Consider the following 18,690-nt stretch of genomic DNA (forward strand, 5'->3'; position numbering starts at 1 on the left):
TGGGATGAGTGGCAGTGCTGGCGGTGAGTTGGGATGAGTGGCAGTGCTGGCGGTGAGTTGGGATGAGTGGCAGTGCTGGCGGTGAGTTGGGATGAGTGGCAGTGCTGGCGGGGAGCTGGGATGAGTGGCAGTGCTGGCGGGGAGTTGGGATGAGTGGCAGTGCTGGAGGGGAGTTGGGATGAGTGGCAGTGCTGGTGGGGAGTTGGGATGAGTGGCAGTGCTGGCGTGGAGTTGGGATGAGTGGCAGTGCTGGCGTGGAGTTGGGATGAGTGGCAGTGCTGGTGTGTAGTTGGGATGAGTGGCAGTGCTGGTGTGTAGTTGGGATGAGTGGCAGTGCTGGCGTGGAGTTGGGATGAGTGGCAGTGCTGGCGTGGAGTTGGTATGAGTGGCAGTGCTGGCGGTGAGTTGGGATGAGTGGCAGTGCTGGCGGGGAGTTGGGATGAGTGGCAGTGCTGGCGGGGAGTTGGGATCAGTGGCAGTGCTGGCGGGGAGTTTGGAATGAGTGGCAGTGCTGGCGGGTAGTTGGGATGGGTGGCAGTACTGGCGGGCAGTTGGGAGGAGTGGCAGTGCTGACGGGGAGTTGGGATGAGTGGCAGTGCTGACGGGGAGTTGGGATGAGTGGCAGTGCTGGCGGGGAGTTGGGATGAGTGGCAGTGCTGGCGGGGAGTTGGGATGAGTGGCAGTGCTGGCGGGGAGTTGGGATGAGTGGCAGTGCTGGCGGGGAGTTGGGATGAGTGGCAGTGCTGGCGGGGAGTTGGGATGAGTGGCAGTGCTGGCGGGGAGTTGGGATGAGTGGCAGTGCTGGCGGGGAGTTGGGATGAGTGGCAGTGCTGGCGGGGAGTTGGGATGAGTGGCAGTGCTGGCGGTGAGTTGGGATGAGTGGCAGTGCTGGCGGTGAGTTGGGATGAGTGGCAGTGCTGGCGGTGAGTTGGGATGAGTGGCAGTGCTGGCGGGGAGCTGGGATGAGTGGCAGTGCTGGCGGGGAGTTGGGATGAGTGGCAGTGCTGGCGGGCAGTTGGGATGAGTGGCAGTGCTGGCGGGGAGTTGGGATGAGTGGCAGTGCTGGCGGGCAGTTGGGATGAGTGGCAGTGCTGGCGGGCAGTTGGGATGAGTGGCAGTGCTGGCGGGGAGTTGGGATGAGTGGCAGTGCTGGCGGGCAGTTGGGATGAGTGGCAGTGCTGGCGGGGAGTTGGGATGAGTGGCAATGCTGGCGGGGAGTTGGGATAAGTTGCAGTGCTGGCTGGGAGTTGGGATGAGTGGCAGTGCTGGCGGGGGGTGAGATGAGTGGCAGTGCTGGCGGGGAGTTGGGATGAGTGGCAGTGCTGGCGGGGAGTTTTGATCAGCCAACTTAGGTGGTCTTGATCAAGGTCATCTGCTGATCTGAGAACTGTAGTGGGGACTTTTAATGGCAATTCTAATCACAGGTAGTGTTACTCTCTGTGTCTCAGACTTTGTAGTGTCTCGCAGCAGTGACACCTATGCCGAAATCAGGAGATAGGGTCTCCAACCCCTCCCACTTCACATTCCTCACCATTCAGCTGATCTCTAGTCTCTGCCCCCCAGCTATGCTGTGAACTGAATGGGCGGCTGCGAAGAGGCTGAGTGGGGGGCCGCAGGCTACAGGAACAGCCGAGCTGGGCGGCCGCAAAAAAGGCTGGGAGAGCGGTGCCGGCTTCAGGAACAGCCCAGGTTCCGGTGTCCCCTGGCAAATCGTCATTCGACCCCCAGGTTGAGAACCACTGGGTTAGGGGATCTGCCACTGGCTTGAGTGGGTCACGGCCTGGTGGTTGAGAAGATTGGTTTAGAAAAAGTTGACCACTGGCCTTGTCTTCCTGAACTTCAGTCCCCCAAGATTCTCTGGTACCACCCCCCCTTTACATAATGTGTTTACTAGTTTAGAACAGGTGCACTTTAAACTAGATACATACCCTTCACTTAACTGCGCTGTTACATTGCTGACATTTGGAGACACGTGAATAAAGATTCCATGTTTGTGTCATTCCCCCCCCCCTCCAGACCAGTGACAAGAAGTCATATCTTCACTTTCATCTCATTGGGTTTGTGGCCGACCAAAGTCTTAGAATTTCCCAACACAACAACAAAACCTGTGGTATTCAGAAATGTCAACCATACATCCATTTAAAGTGACGGTCAATCATTCGTCTGGTCCCGCGGGGGCCCCAGTTGTGCTGTAGCCGTTGACGTACGCCACTAACCCACGAACCGATGACACATGTCACCCATCTGCTCTCCTGAACCCTGGCCGGTCAGCAGTTGTGCTTTCCTAGAACAGCAGCCATAAAACTATTGCCGCAGGAAGGCTCTTTTATAGGATCTAGCCGTGACCGAGGTGCAGGCCAGTTTCCTCTCGCCGCTGTGGCTGAGATCAGGTTGCACGGCCTGGCATATAACACTCCATCCTGTCACAGATGGGGGGGGTCTCATCACATGGGGGGCCTGGAACTGTGACTGTAACCAGATCATGGGGGCTGCTGGATGCTCTGTGTCCCTCAGCACCTTCACTAAGTGTTCATGATTATGGAAATCCCGCTGACAACACTTACTCACCAAGTACAGCCTGCGGAATGAGGTGTAAACAAAACAGCATTCTGTACCCACCCGGCCCCCCTCATTTCATGGTGATAACATATATGAGCACAGCAGCTTCAGAAAGCTAATAAACCCCAAATTGTAATTTCATCTATAGAAAGAGGACGTATTATATATCTAAAAACTGTGACCGTCGGTGAGCTATTTTTAAAGGCTAACTCCACTTTTGTCAAAAAATAATACATGTAGGACAGAAATGTATATTTCTTATTTTATTTTTACTTTGCAAATGAGCCTGCAAATCATTGCAGCCGTGATTAATGGCTGGGGTCCACTTGGAGCCATGTCACACCCTAGATATGGGTCTATAGCAGAGATATGCAATTAGCTGACCTCCAGCTGTTGCAGAACTACAAGTCCCATGAGGCATAGCAAGACTCTGACAGCCAGAAGCATGAAACCCAGAGGCAGAGGCATGATGGGACTTGTAGTTTTGCCACAGCTGGAGGTCTGTTAATTGCATATCCCTGGTCTATAGGATATAACATGATCTTAAAGTGATTCTAAAGGCTGAAAGTTTTTTACCCCCCCTAATACTTACATGAGCCCCATCGCGATCCAATAATGTGCAGGAGAGCCTCAGGGGACTCTCCCTCCTCATTGGCTAAGACAGAAGTGGGAGCCATTGTCGATCACACCCAGTGAGCCAATGAGGAGTAAGAAGTGACAGGGCCAAGCCACGTGGCTTGGAAGCGAGTAAGCTGCTTGCTCTGGGGGGCACTTGGCAGGAGGGTAAGGGGCCAGGAGCGCCGACAGGGGACCCGAGAAGAGGAGGATTTGGGCTGCTCTGTGCAAAACTGCTGCACAGAGCAGGTAAGTATAACACATTTGTTATTTAAAAAAAAATACCTTTAATATCACTTTAATGCATTCTCTGCATTAGGGTAAAAAAAACCTTTTGAATTTAGCTTCTCCACCAGCTCCCCAACCCCCGCCACCCCAGTCCCCTTAAATATATCTGGGCCCGTTCTCGATCCAGCATTGTGCAAAGGAGCAGTGGCTCTCTTGGCTCTCTCCCTCCTCATAGGCTTAGAGACAGCAGCAGGAGCTATTGGCTCCCGCTGCTGTCAAGCGCAGCCAGGGAGGAGGGAGAGGGGGGTGGGGCTGAGCAGGGCTCTCAGGCAGGGGGGTTCCAGTGGGGGATAGAGGCTGCTCTGAGCAAAACCATTACAGAGTAGGTAAGTATAAAAGGCTTGTGTTTTTTTTTTTTCTTTTTTTTAAATTAAAAAACAAAGCTTTAAAGTGATACTAAACACACTTTGTGTAATGTACATCCTCCCTTCTATTTCTGTATGTGGATGACGGCTCTGTAATTATTTTAATTTAAAAAAAAAAACAAACACATCTAAGTCCCTTATATCCAGCTGTCACATGACCCGGCTCTCTCCCAGCCTGTCTGCAGGGAAACATAAGCAGGGGGAGCTTCTAGTCCTCTGCTGCTGGTCACAAAAAAAAGATGTTCAACAAAAAAAAACAGCCTTTGGACTACAGAGTAAAAATACATTACATCAATAAACTGTTTTCAATATATATTTGAAATCAAATCAATAGTATTTTTTGGCAATAACATGGTGTGGACAGATTTCTGCCAGTCACAGGCCATGTAACGCCCCTTCAGCCTGTGTCGTAGAATAAGAGGGAGGTGAAGCCTCCATTATTCTACATGTAATATCCCCCCCCCCGTTGTCTTTAGTTGGGCGTGGAGGAGGAGGGAGGGAGTGGGCAGTCATTTACCACTGTGTATACGCCCACATGTGAGGCTCTATAGTCACATGGGAGGCTCAGATGTCATAGGGAGGACATTTTCCTGACCACGACACCATCTACCTGGAGTTTGCATGTTCTCCCTGCACCTGCGTGGGTTTCCTCCGGGTACTCCGGTTTTCTCTCACACTCTAAAGACATGCTGGTAGGTTAATAGGATCCTGTCTAAAATTGGCCCCTAGTATGTGTATGAATGTGTGTTAGGGACCTTGGAGTCTAAGCACCTTGAGGGTAGGGACTGATGTGAATGTAGAACGTATATGTAAAGCACTGCGTAAATTGACGGCGTTATATAATTACCTGTAAATAAAATTAAAATAAATAAATACTCCGCGTAGAAACTCGCTGAGCATGTGCAGAGCTGACAACACTGCTCTGCAAAATCCCCAACTGCATTGGGGACATGGACAGGAGGGGGAGATAGAGAGCAGCGGGATCAGCAAGGATTTTTTCAGACTACAGAAAAGGAATTTTATAGTGATGAGTGAGTATGAACAGCATTGAATACACCATGTATTCATCGTTTTTTATGATGTGGGTTTAGTGACACTGTAATGTTACTTTAAGCTAAAAAAAAAAAAAAAAAAAAAAACAACCTTCGGCCTATAGAAACGCTGTAAATTTCAGGTTTGAGTGGAGTGTACAGATATTCTGAGGAATCAAAGAGAACGAAAAGCGTCCCCATAGAAAATAATGAGGTTTTTTATTTAGGTGTTGCTTTTTTCACCTTTACAATGTCCAGAGATGTTAATCCGGAGGAATTCATTAAACCGGAGAAATCTCGGAGATGTAATTTGCAGCCAGGTCTGGTGCAGCCGCTCTCTCTCTCTCTCTCTCTCTCTCTCTCTCTCTCTCTTTCTCTCTCTCTATATTAAGAAGGCACTTAACACAGCGCAGCCTCGGTGTCCCTCCACCCCTCCAGTACATCTGTCAGCGCCTGTGCTGGCCTCTCACATCCAGCGGCAGCTCATACATTTTCTCACACTCCGATAATGAAATGTTAACATTAACATGCTGCCGCTAATGCTCCATCGCAGCAGAGGAGGAGGGGGGGGGGGGGGGGGGGGAGCTGTGCTCGAACCAAACTGGAAAATGGTTTTCTTGCAGGCAGTTCCTGAATACATCGGGTCTCTTTGTCATCTAAAATCCTAACCTGGTGTTCTAGGTACCATAACAGATCGACACCGCGCCCCCCCCCCCCCCCCCCCCCCCGGGGTACATGGGATGCTGCTAGCTTGGGATTCCCAACTCCACCCATTTCTCTGGGGGACACCAGAATTGGGCACGCCCACTAACTATCTCTATAACCAATTAAAGCGGATCTTCACTCTCTCAATCAACACTGACTATTTTTAATCCTCATGCTGCTAGCATTAGTAAATAGATAGGAAAATATATATCATATTCACTTGTTTTACATTTTTTAAATTTTTATTACTTTTTATTTTCTTTTTACATTTCTTCGGCTACTTCCTGGTTTCTGGCTTAGGCAAATGATGTCCTGCATCCCAGGCGTCTTCTGGAGGAGAGGAGGGGTTTTCTCAGCTAAGCACACCCTCCTGCATGCCTGAGCTAAGGGCAGATGGATTCCATGAAGTAAATGCTACACGAATCATCTAAATCAGTGTTTCTAAACTCCATTCCTCAAGGCGCCCCCAACAGGTCATGTTTTCAGGCTCTCCATTATTTTGCACAGGTGATTTGATCAGTTTCACGGCCTTTCACAGCCGTTTTTATCTGAGGGAAATCCTGAAAACATGACCTGTTGGGGGCGCCTTGAGGACTGGAGTTGAGAAACGCTGATCTAGATGGCTGCAGCGAGAAATGCTAGGGGGATGTATTTCTTTTTTTTTTATTTTTTTATTTTATTTTATTTTTTTTTTTATAAATACTTTATTTTCGTAAAGATCATATATTACATTTCACAAAAAAACATATATCATCTCGCTGTAATATCTCTTTAACAATATCATCTGTCTATATCAACATATTACATTAACATTATACGCTATGTAACCCGTGTTATCCATTGTGATCAGCTCAATAACAAAATATGACTCCTTTTCTTTTTTTTCCTTAACCATGTGAACCTCATGTTAATACCAAAACAAAAAAACAAAAAAAAAAAAAGAATTTTATTTTTCAAAGTGGTTTCTCAGCAAAATAAAGCATGGAGACGTGGCGTGGATGGATATGGGAAGTTTACTTTAAATAATAAAATTGAATTAAATGGTGTTTTTTGGGTTTTTTGGTGCTCAGATGTTCCACTTTAAGGGAGCTGCATAGCCTTTTAAAAGAAAAGTGTGTTTTTTAATTTTTTTTTATTTAACCACTTCAGCCCCAGGATTTGCCCCCTTAATGACCGAGCCATTTTTTTTGCGATACAGCACTGCGTCGCTTTAACTGACAATTGCGCGGTCGCGCGACGCTGTACCCAAGCAAAATTGACGTCCTTTTGTTCCCACAAAGTGATGGTGGTATTTGATCACCTCTGCAGTTTTTATTTTTTGCGCTATAAACAAAGAGTTACCATCTTGAAGAAAATTTTTTTTTTTTTTTTGCTATAATAAATATCCAGAAAAAAAAATACATAAAAAATACATAAAAAATGAATTCAGTTTAGGCCAATATATATTCTTCTACATATTTTTGTTAAAAAAAAAAATCATAATAAGGGGTGTATTGGTTTGCACGTCTACAAACTATGGGATAGATTTAGGGACTTATTTATTTTTATTGTCTTTACTGGTAATGGCAGCGATCTGCGATTATTTATTTATTTTTTTTTTTTTTGCGGGACTGCGTCATTGCGGCGGACAAATCCGACCCCAAATGACACTTTTTGGGGACCAGTGACATTATTACATTGATCAGTGCTATAAAAATGCACTGATCAATGTAAAAATTAAACTGGCAGGGAAGGGTTTAACAGTAGGAGGCGATCAAGAGGGTGAAATGTGTTCCCTGGGTGTGTTCTAACTGTAGGGGGGATGGGCTGGCAGGGACATGACAGAAATCGCTGTTCCCGATCACTGGGAACAGTAGATCCCTGACATGTCACCGGTCAGAATGGGGATTCGCCTTGTTTACAAAGGCAGATCCCCATTCTGCCCCTGTACTAGGCGATCGTGGGTCGCCGGCGGACATGGAGTCCCCCCGACCCGCGGGCACGCTCCTGTACAGCTACGGCGATTTTTGCGCAGAAGAGCCGACCTGCCACCGTATAACGACGGCGGCTGGTCGGCAAGCTGTTAATAATCATATTTGCCTAGTTGGATGCTGCATCTGTCCCCTGGCGCCTCTAACACTGAGAACCGAGTGATCAAACACCGCCGATCGCTTAGTTCTCAGAGCTCAGTGAGCAGAGAGCTGGTGACTGTCAGTCACCGCTGTCTGCTCTGCCCCCCTCCTCGCTCACTGGAGCGCTGGGCTGTGGAGGGGGCGAGAGCGGCTTGCTGAGAGGCTGAGCCGGGGTGCCGGTCAAGGCATGTGAGCGGATCCTGACTCCATTGTTGCGATCTTGGCTGAGCCTGGACTGGCTCTGTGATGTCAGCAGACTTCATCCCGCTGTCTGCTGAAAACGGGTCACCAGAGTGCAAAACGAGCTGCACTCCTGTGATGCACAGGATAAGTACAGCCAAACGAGCTTTCCCCGCACTTCTCCTTTTAAGGATTAGTTCACCTTTACAGAAAAAATAAAAAGGTGAACTAACAGGAGGAGCAGGAATGAGTACCTATCAAAAATGGGTACCCGCTCCCCCCCCCCCCCCCAAATAATTATGTACCGGATGTGATGTAAGAGGGGAGAGGACATAAAGCAGAACTTTTCCTTCTGGTTGTAGTCCCACTTTAAAGGTGTTGATGGTGTAGTGTCCGTGCTTTCTATATAGTATGGGCACAGATCGTCTGCTTCGCTATTTGCACCCTCTCAGCCCCCAACCCTTTCAGGAAGATCGCTCTGCAACAATAAGAACCCTCTGGGCTCCCCACTTTTATTCGGCAAGTTTTGTGATTCCCGGCACCCCCGCCAAGGCAGCACAATTAAGTTTCTGACCTCCCCGCAGACTACACTGTAGCAAAAAGAATGCAGCCTGGTCCTGGACCCCAGTGTTAATTTTAGTCTTAGGACTAAAATGGCATTTTGGTTTTAGTCCCATTTTAGTCTTCTGCAATTGTTTTAGATTTAGTTGACTAAAATCTCCAGTACATTTCAGTAATTGCAATTTAGTTTTAGTCATAGTCTTTTGACTAACATGGCATTTTAGTTTTAGTCTCAATTTAGTCTTTTGACTAAAATGACTTTTAGTCGTATTTTAGTCATCTCAATTGTTTTAGTTTTAGTCGACTAAAATAGTATTCATTTAGTCGACTAAAATGTTTTAGTCGTTTTAGTCGACTAAAATGTTTTAGTCGACTAAATTAACAATGCTGGACCCATCCTCTCCCTCTCCCAGTGTAAGTGCTGCTATGCAGATCCAACCGGGCTTTTACTGCAGTAGTTGTGCTTGCTGCATAATGGGGTTACTTGTTGCTGCATACCCCAAGTTTGTGTTTCCATTATGTGGGAATTTTGTTGAGAAGGTTTGTATGGAGTTGACCTTTAAATCCAACTTTAAATCGGTATTTTCTCTTCTTCTAGCCAAGTCCTCCCCACATATGACAGTCTGGATGAACCTTCTGTAAAAACCATGAGTTCCATCTTCGCCCGTTCTCTGATCGTCGTCACCACATTCTATGTCCTGGTAAGTAGAAATAAATATTTTATGTCCCTTTTTCTTTTTTTTTTTTCCACGATCAGACCTAATTCGATTTTCTGATCGTATTGAGACTCTGTGATGTCCGCCATTCCCTCTGGACAGAATGAAGGGTTACATCTAATGCCGCGTACACACGAGCGGACTTTACGGCAGACTTGGTCCGGCGGACCGGAGTCCGTCGGATAATTCTATCGTGTGTGGGCTCCAGCGGACTTTTTTTTTCCCCAAAAGTTCGACGGACCTTGAAATGACTCGAGTCCGATTGAAAAGTCCGCTCGTCTGTATGCTAAACCGACGACCAAAAACCGACGCTAGGGCAGCTATTGGCTACTGGCTATGAACTTCCTTGTTTTAGTCCGGTCGTACGTCATCACGTACGAATCTGTCGGACTTTGGTTGATCGTGTGTAGGCAAGTCCGTTCATTCGAAAGTCCGTCGGAAAGTCCGCCCGTGTGTACGCGGCATAAGGGACCTTAATTCAGCCGCACCAAAGCTCTAAAGCATATCTAAACCCAAAAGCAGAAATGTCCTTGATTTGCAGCTAACCAGTCCTCAGATGTGGCGGCTGCATTCGTTTTCTTTTTTTTTTTTTTTCAGCCTAAGCACAGAAAAATACCGCTTGCTGACCTTTTTTCTGGCACTTTTTGTGTACAAGTTTAAATCCGTATTTTTCGCTAGAAAATTACTTATAACCCCCCCCCCCCCGAAACATTATATATTTTTTTTTTCTTTTAGCAGAGACTGTAAGGGATAAAACGGCGATGGTTGCAATTTTTTTTTTTTTATGTCTCTGTATTTGCACAGCGGTTTTGCAAATGCAGTTTTTTTTGGAAACAAATACACCTCTCAAGGTGTTTCATTTTATTTTTCAATGATTTTTATTGAAAGTTTTTCTTACAAAACAGAAGGCAAGGTAACGAGAAACCAATTAGGATTTTGCCAACAATACATCAATACAATAATGGCCATTTGAGTATGTAGGTACAATCACTTATCGTTGCATAGGAAAGCAAAAACAACCTTGATTATCGATGATAGTTCTTTAAGTAATAAGAATAAAACCATATACTGTGTTGGTATTCAATCTAAGGTTTTTCACTTTAATGCATTCTATGCATTAAGGTGAAAAACCTTCTGTGGTGCAGCCGCCCCGCAGAAGCCACCCCCCCTCCCCAGAAGCCTCATCACCAGTGCTGCCAATTATTGCCTCATCAATGCGCTTTAGTGCTGTCTATCAGAGCCCATCAGTGTCACTCATCAGTTCCACCTCATCAGTGCCTCATCACCAGTGATGCCAATCAGTGCCCACCAGTGATGCCAATCAGTACCTCATCAGTGCCAGCTCTCGGTGCCCTTTAGTGCCGCCTATCAGAGCACATCAGTGCTACCTATCAATGCTACCTCATCAGTTCCACCTCATCAGCGCACATCAGTGAAGGAGAAAAAATACCTGTTTGCAGGTAATTTTCCCGTTTCCCGTACATGCACTCACCACTGGCATGCACATTGCCAATATATTTATCCTTATATGGTAGCCAGTAGGTAGCGCCACCAACCCCACACCTGCACATCATTACTTTTTTCAGTCCCATTCCAGGGACTGATTATGGGAGGCTGCAATCTGTTTAATATTGTTATAATATCGTTGCTATCCTTAGCACGGAGTTTCTCTCTATATTTAGAAAAATTACCTAATTTCAAAATTTTATAACAGACTATTAAAAATGTTTTTTTTTTTTTAATGGTCTTTTTTTTTTGTTTCTTTAGCAATAAATAAAAACCTCAGTGGTGATTAAATAGCACCAAAAGAAAGTTCTATTTGTGTGAAAAAAAAGTGATAAGAATTTTGTTTAGGTACAGTGTTGTATGACCGTGCAATTGTCATTCAAAGTGTGAGAGCGCTGAAAACTGTCAGGAAAGGGGGTATAAGTTCCCAGTAAGCAAGTGGTCAAAAAAGAAAATGAATGCAGCCACCATCTCCAAAGACAAGTATTCTGCAATATTTGAAATTTTTTTTCTTGAGGGAAAATACACATATACATATAATTAATGAATATTTATAAAGTACCGCCGTGTCCCCAAGCGAGTGAAGCATGACGGACATAATTGGACCTGTGAAGCTCATATAGCCATCCTCTCCTCCAGTCACAGAGTATTCGCTTCAAATTGATGCAGAGAACACTGCAAAATAATTAAACCCTCGCTGGGGTTAGACTATAAATACGATTCCCTGGATTTTGGAGCTTTTTCTTGCATTTTTCCAGGTCGGTTTCTTTGGTTACGTCAGTTTCACAGAAACGATCGCCGGCAACGTGCTGGTCAACTTCCCGTCCAATGTGGTGACTGAGATGATCCGAGTGGGCTTCATGATGTCAGTGGCAGTTGGGTTTCCGATGATGATCCTTCCCTGCCGGCAGGCGCTGAGCACGCTCCTGTTCGAGCAGCAGGTGGGTGTAGCTATTAGATTAAAGTGCATACCCTGGGGGGAGGTAGCATCCACTGAGGTATACCCTGGGAGGAGGTAGCATCCATTGAAGCATCCCCTGGGGCGAGGTAGCATCCATTAGGTATACCCTGCGGCGAGGTAGCATCCATTGAGGTATACCCTGCGGTGAGGTAGCATCCATTGAGGTATACCCTGCGGTGAGGTAGCATCCATTGAGGTATACCCTGGGAGGAGGTAGCATCCATTGAGGTATACCCTGCGGTGAGGTAGCATCCATTGAGGTATACCCTGGGGCGAGGTAGCATCCATTGAGGTATAACCTGCGGTGCGGTAGCATCCATTGAGGTATACCCTGGGGCGAGGTAACATCCATTGAGGTATACCCTGGGGGGAGGTAGCATCCATTGAGGTATACCCTAAGGCGAGGTAGCATCCATTGAGGTATACCCTGGGGTGAGGTAGCATCCATTGAAGCATACCCTGAGGCGAGGTAGCATCCATTGAAGCATACCCTGGGGCGAGGTAGCATCCATTGAAGCATACCCTGGGGCGAGGTAGCATCCACTGAAGCATACCCTGGGGCGAGATAGCATCCACTGAGGTATATCCTGGGGCGAGGTAGCATCCACAGAGCCATACCCCGGGGGGAGGTAGCATCCATTGAGGCATACCCTGCGGCAAGGTAGCGCCCATGGAGCCATTCCCTGGCGAGGAACGGGAGTAGTGTCCATGGAGCCATACCCCTAGGGCAAGAATGACCTCTCCAGCAGTGTGAAGTCTCCTGGGAAATGTATGTCTCATATCCAAAGATGTAGCAGAGAAAGGCGCTTCTAAGTGCAGTATGTCAGCAATTTTATTAAAAGGCAACTGTTAAAAACACTTACAGGATTACAGAGTAAACAGGCTCATCACTGTATGAAGTCCTCCTGAGATGGTATTCCCTGTCACTGTGCCGGCCAGCAGCTGCAGGAACTGAGAGTCTGGAGGAGCAAGATGGCTGCCGCACTTCCTGACACCATCATGGAACACAGGGGGTGGAAGTGACATCAGCAAGGGGTGGTAACTAGTTTCGGAGCATGCTCAAAGGCTCCTTCTTCAAAACCTAAACCATAGAGTGGTGAGCCAGCTATTAAAGTGTTTGTTAACCTAAAAAATTAGATCCTGTTCCCTTAAAGCATGTTATACAGCACAGTGCTTGTGCTGTGTCATTTGGTCTCCTATAACACCTGAAATACCTGGCTGATCCTGCCTGGCTATGCCCTCCCCCTGTAAACTGACCATGGTGTATCAAGACTGCTGAGCCCTGACACCGTAGTCAGTTTATGTGCCTCTGTCATCAGCAGCTCTCCTCTTTGCTCTCCTCTGTGCTTCTGTGTCCTCCTCCCTGCCTGTCAGCTCGTACCAGTGCCCCCCCCCCCCCCCCCCCCTGCTGGTATCATAAGATACTGTTGTTACAACCCCTCTGTTATAATAAATGCTGTGCCCCACTGTATGTGTTTTGAAAAGAATCCACCGATAAATACCTTATTTTATAGGGCCGCTCGGCGGTCACGTGACCGGCCGTCTCTCGCTCCTCCTCTCCTCTCCTTGCCTGCTTTGCTGTCAGACCTGGAGAGGAGAGAGACGGCCAGTCACTTGACTGCCGATCGGCACTATAAAATAAGGTATTTATCGGCGGATGGGGACAGTGGGGCACAGCATTTATTATAACAGAGGGGCAGTTATTATTATAACAGAGGGGATGGTAGCAACAACACTAAGTGGGTTAATAACCACTTTAAAGGCAGAAGGGGGCAGGGAACAGATCACATGACCGACCAATGAGCTTGCGAGTTGAGCAGGGATAATGCAAAGTGCCGATCCCATGTCTTCTTGTGCCACCCACAGCTCGTCCCATCTTTTCTCCTAATCTGAGCGGCACTGTACATTATGCCTGCCCAGCTTGCATGCTCATTGGCCGATCATGTGATCTGTTCCCCGCCCCTTCTCCCTTTTTAATAGCTGGCTCACCACTCTGGGGTTTAGGTTTTGAAGGAGGAGCCTTTGAGCATGCTCACCGCCCCTTGCTGATGTCACTTCCGCCCCCTGTGTTCCATGATGGTGTCAGGAAGTGCGGTAGCCATCTTGCTCCTCCCGGACCCTCGGTTCCTGCAGCTACTGGACGGCACAGTGACAGGGATTACCATCTCAAGAGGACTTCATACAGTGATCAGCCTGTTTACTCTGTAATCCTGTAAGTGTTTTTTTAACTGTTGCCCTTTAATAAAATTACTGACGGACTGCACTTAGAAGCACCTTTCTCTGCAAATCTTGGTCTATCCAGAGCCTGCTTCTCTCCTGTAAGCGCTGCTCGAGTGCCTGTCGGCTTGCTATCCTGCTACCTTGGATGATCCTGAATGTATATAGCACCTGGAGGACCCTTCTAGCAGAAGCACTCCTACTTATCATTCTTCATATCCCAAGATGCTTCACTTTCATTCACAGAAGCAGGAGGAGGGTGGGCCTGGGTTTGCATTATCAGGGGGCCTGACCGCCTGAACTAGGAAGAGACACCCAATGACGTTGGGGCCAAAGATGGCTGTGCAGGAGACGGGCTGTGACTGTGGTAAAGCAGGACGCAGTGTGACAGCGCTGGATTCATTGGACAGGTTAGTTTCAGAAGTAAGCACAACGCTGTATTACGGGTAAGATGGGAAAAAACTGAAGTGGAGTGGGGTAGGAGCTCGTGATTAGACAGCGGCCTGGGTGACCAATCATGGTGCAGCTATTCCATATTTAGGTGACGGTGCAGATCTGCTTCACCCTCCTTGTTCCGCTAATAATATTCAGAGAACTTCTTTAACGCACATTATACAATGTTTCCCTTTCGCACAGCAAAAAGATGGCACGTTTGCTGCTGGAGGGTACATGCCACCCCTACGGTTCAAAGTTTTGACGTTGGTCGTGGTGTTCGGAACCATGATGGGCGGAATTCTGATACCAAATGGTAAGTGGTTGTAAACTGTCACACATCCCCAGTGCAGTGACTGGCCTCATGTGATACACAGAGATGAAACAAATCCTACATAAGTTGTACCTGTTTATCTGCAGCTATTTATCCACCTGTCTTTTCACTGGATGTTGGAGATCATAGCAGAAGTTCAGTGTAAGAAATACACAGGAGAAAATGCATATTGACAAGGGGAGTGTAGAGGTGGGCGGGGAGTCCACTGACATCACGACTCCACCCACCGAGCTCCAGACAACAGACCCACCCACAGAATCTGCAGTTTTTCGGGTCTCATAACAGACAGAGGGGAGACATTTGACAGGTAAAGATACATGCAGGAGGCGTGTCTATCCTTATAGATAACCCCTATGGCAGTAGTTTAGAAAGGATGACATTGGGTTTACATCCACTTTAAAGCTGATACTCTAGGAAACAGACAGTGTCTATCAGAGCAGCTATAGCAAGGCTGGTGCACGTGAGGGGTTTACACAGGCATTTGCTGTACAGGAAAAGACTTATTGCTTAGCATTAGATCAGAGTCCACCCAGGTGTGTTAGAAAAGCGATTGAATATTTGCTTTTCTAACACTAAACCGCCATTCCGGCAATCAGGAAGCGCAAGTCTGTTAGCCGTCACCTGGTTGGCTGAAAGGACAGTTAGACATCAAAGAAATCCTGGACAGCCGCACTTCAAAAATATTTGCCTTTATTCAATAAAGTGTCGTCCAAAATACAGGTCACTATTGTTCAAGTAAATAGAACAGTTCTTAGAGTGCCTGTTTTTTTTTGTGCTTTGCACTATGGCTTCAAGACTTACTACTAAGGCACCAAAACCACCCCCAGGCGCTTTGACTCCAGCCATGCCTCCACATTGTCATCCTCCCCGGAGATACCTGACATGGAAAGCCAGGGTGAGTCACTGGAACCGGCTGGTGGTGCAACTGCTTTTCACACTTCAGCCCCTGTAAATGTATTTTCCTCTGCCCTGCAAGGTTTAGAAGGAAGATTAGCCGCTTTAATCGCATCCTCCATTGAGGGGGATAGGAAGCGTGCTAGATCCCTCTCTCCCACTCCAAACCCTTTACCAGCAGAACAGTGGGGACAGGGTGAGGTATTACCCTCAAACGATCGGGGAAAAAGAAACCGATTATTCCTCTGCGGAGGAAACAACAGCTGATGTTTCAGCTTCACAATCTGAGGTACAAATCCTTACGGAAATGCTTTGCTCCACTTTCATGCTACCCCTAACAGAGTCAGCTGAAAGTCTGCTTTCTTCTTTGGGTTCTTTGAAACCTTCACAACCAGTGCATGCGTTTCCTGTCCACGCATTACTAGAGAAACTTACCATATATACTCGAGTATAAGTCGAGTTTTTCAGCACATTTTTTTTGTGCTGAAAGTGCCCCCCTCGACTTATACTCGAGTCAAGCACTTTTCTGCAGCAAAAAAATTCATTTTCCGAACCGACTTTGGGGCCCCATATCTCGGGGCCACTTGGTGCTAGGAACCCCAAATTTGGTGTGCAAACCCAGTGGAACTGGTACCATAACATCTAAAGCTGGGGTTCCTAGCACCAAGTGGCCCTGAGACACGGGGCCCCAAAATCGGTTCGGAAAATGTCATTCTCTGTTGGAGAAAAGTGCTTGAAATTTTGTGAAGCGAATTTAGGGCCCCGTATCTCAGGGCCACTTAGTGCTAGGAACTCCAAATTTGTTGTGCAAACCCAGTGGAACTGGTACCATAACATATCCAAAGCTGAGGTTCCTAGCACCAAGTGGCCCCGAGATACGGGGCCCCAAAACCGGTTTGGAAAATGTCATTCTCTGCTGCAGAAAAGTGCTTGACATTTTCTGAACCGATTTTAGGGGCCCTGTATCTCGGGTCACTTGGTGCTAGAAACCCTAGCTTTGGATATTTTATGGTGCTAGTTCCACTGGGTTTGCACACCAAATTTGGGGTTCCTAGCACTAAGTGGCCCCAAATTCGGTCAACTGTGTCCACCTGCAGCAATGTCATTTCGGGACCCTTTGGGTTCAGAGACGCCAAATTTTGGCTGCAGCTAGGGGGCATCTAGGAACCCTTAACTACTGAGTTTGAAGTTCGGGGGACCTATGGCTGCAAATGGGCACAGTGAGGCTGCAAATGGGCATTGTTGACCCTCTTTTCCACTTACAATAGCTGTGCATTTCTCACCCTCGTCTTATACTCGGGTCAATAAGTTTTTCCCATTTTTTTGTGGTAAATTAGGGCCTCGACTTATACTCGAGTATATACGGTATTTATACCGAATTGAATCATCTGGATAAGCATTTTCTTCCTCCGAAGAGATTCTCAGTTTTCTATCCCATGGAGGAAAAATTCACCAAAAAATGAAAAGTTTCAGCAGTAGATGCTGCGATTTCAAGTGTGAATAAAAGTTTAACTTATCCAGTGGTAAATGCACAAATGTTAAAGGAACCAACAGATAAAAAGTTGGAATTTCTGTTAAAATCTTCTTTTTCCTTAGCAGGCACGGTTGCTCAGCCTGCAATTGCAGCTATAGGCATCTGTCAGTCCTTAAAGGACCAGTTCACAGTGGCCCTTAAAGAACTCCCTGCACAACAGGCCCGTGAGTTGGCCGACTTACCAAAAGCATTATGTTTTGCCGATGATGCTATGAAGGATTCTATTCACCAGGCGTCTCGCCTTGCACTTGTGCTGGTACACATGCGTAGGACCCTTTGGCTAAAGGGTTGGTCTGCCGAATCACCCTGCAAAAATCTACTGTCTAGCTTCCCATTTCATGGGGAGCGACTATTTGGCGATGATTTGGATAAATACATCTAGACGATTTCCAGCGGAAAAAGTACTCTTTTGCCAGTCAAAAGAAAGTATAAACGTCCTTCATTTAAACAGACTTTCTCCCCTGCGCCGTGGGCATCCGCCTCTAGGCAGTGGCGACGGCTTCCACCATCAGATTCCAGAGGAAAATCGCAGGGTCAGGCCCAGGCTCAAAGGAAGACCTGGAGCCGCAAAACTGCAAAGCAGAATACTAAGGCTTCTTCATGAAGAGGCGTCTCCCCTCAACAAGGTGGGGGGAAGACTTCTGCATTTACCAGAAGTCTGGCAAAGGGAAACTCAGGACAGATGGGCGCTCTCCACAGTTACTCTAGGATACAAACTAGAGTTTCGGGAGTTTCCCCCATCTCATTTTCTGAGATCAAACGTTCCCAAGGATCCAGGGAAAAGACAATCCCTGTTTCAAGCATTAGACCGATTGATTCAAGGGGTAATCGTACAGATCCCCACAGAAGAACAAGGTTTGGGATTCTATTCAAACCTGTTTACGGTACCAAAACCGAATGGTGATGTCAGACCCATTCTGGATCTAAGAAATCTAAATCTGTTCCTGAAAATCCGCTTATTCCGCATGGAGTCGATCAGGTCAGTGGTCTCCATCCTACAAGGGGAAGAACTTATGGTGTCCATCGACCTTCAGGGATGCATATCTGCATGTCCCTATATTTCCTGCTCACCAAAGGTTTCTGCGTTTCAAAGTAGAACAACAGCACTTTCAGTTTGCGGCCTTACCCTTTGGGCTAGCCACAGCACCACGGGTATTCACAAAAATACTGGCCCCACCTTTAGCCAGGTTAAGGGCACAGGGCATAACAGTGTTGGCGTACCTAGACGATCTATTGCTAATAGACCATTCAGTGACTTGCTTAAAACAAAGCGTACGCATTACAACCAGTTACCTGGAAAGTCTTGATTGGATCTTCAACCTAGAGAAGTCTTCCTTAAAACCAGTAAGAAGGCTTGATTATTTAGGCCTGATCATAGATACAAGCCCAGAAATGGGTGTTCTTGCCTTCAGCAAAGATCAGCTCCATATGAGAGCTGGTACGGATGGCCAGGTCAAAAGCAAATCCTTCAATTCGCCTTTGCATGAGGTTGTTAGGAAAGATGGTAGCTTTATTCGAAGCAGTTCCCTATGCCCAGTTCCATTCAAGAGTGTCCCAAAGCCTCAATTGGTGGTTACAAAGCCAGAATCCGCTGAAAGGGAAATCCTTCAGACCAATTATCTGGAAAGTAGTGAAGACAGATGCCAGCCTTTCAGGCTGGGGAGCGGTACTAGAAAAGACG

At 47.0% G+C, this 18,690-nt stretch overlaps 1 protein-coding gene across 5 annotated transcripts in view; it reads left to right on the forward strand.

Annotated features, from left to right (window-relative positions):
- SLC38A10 (solute carrier family 38 member 10) overlaps positions 1–18,690 on the forward strand; it is a 95,507-nt gene that overhangs the window by 32,849 nt on the left and 43,968 nt on the right. For all 5 annotated transcript variants that reach the window (XM_073606871.1, XM_073606874.1, XM_073606873.1 and 2 more), the window contains exons 8-10: positions 9,014–9,116; positions 11,396–11,578; positions 14,452–14,563. In XM_073606871.1, the coding sequence (XP_073462972.1) occupies positions 9,014–9,116; positions 11,396–11,578; positions 14,452–14,563 (398 nt within the window). The remainder of the gene's footprint in view (positions 1–9,013; positions 9,117–11,395; positions 11,579–14,451; positions 14,564–18,690) is intronic.

Source organism: Aquarana catesbeiana, linkage group LG12, assembly GCF_042186555.1.
Source record: "Aquarana catesbeiana isolate 2022-GZ linkage group LG12, ASM4218655v1, whole genome shotgun sequence".
In the NCBI taxonomy this organism is placed as follows: domain Eukaryota; kingdom Metazoa; phylum Chordata; class Amphibia; order Anura; family Ranidae; genus Aquarana; species Aquarana catesbeiana.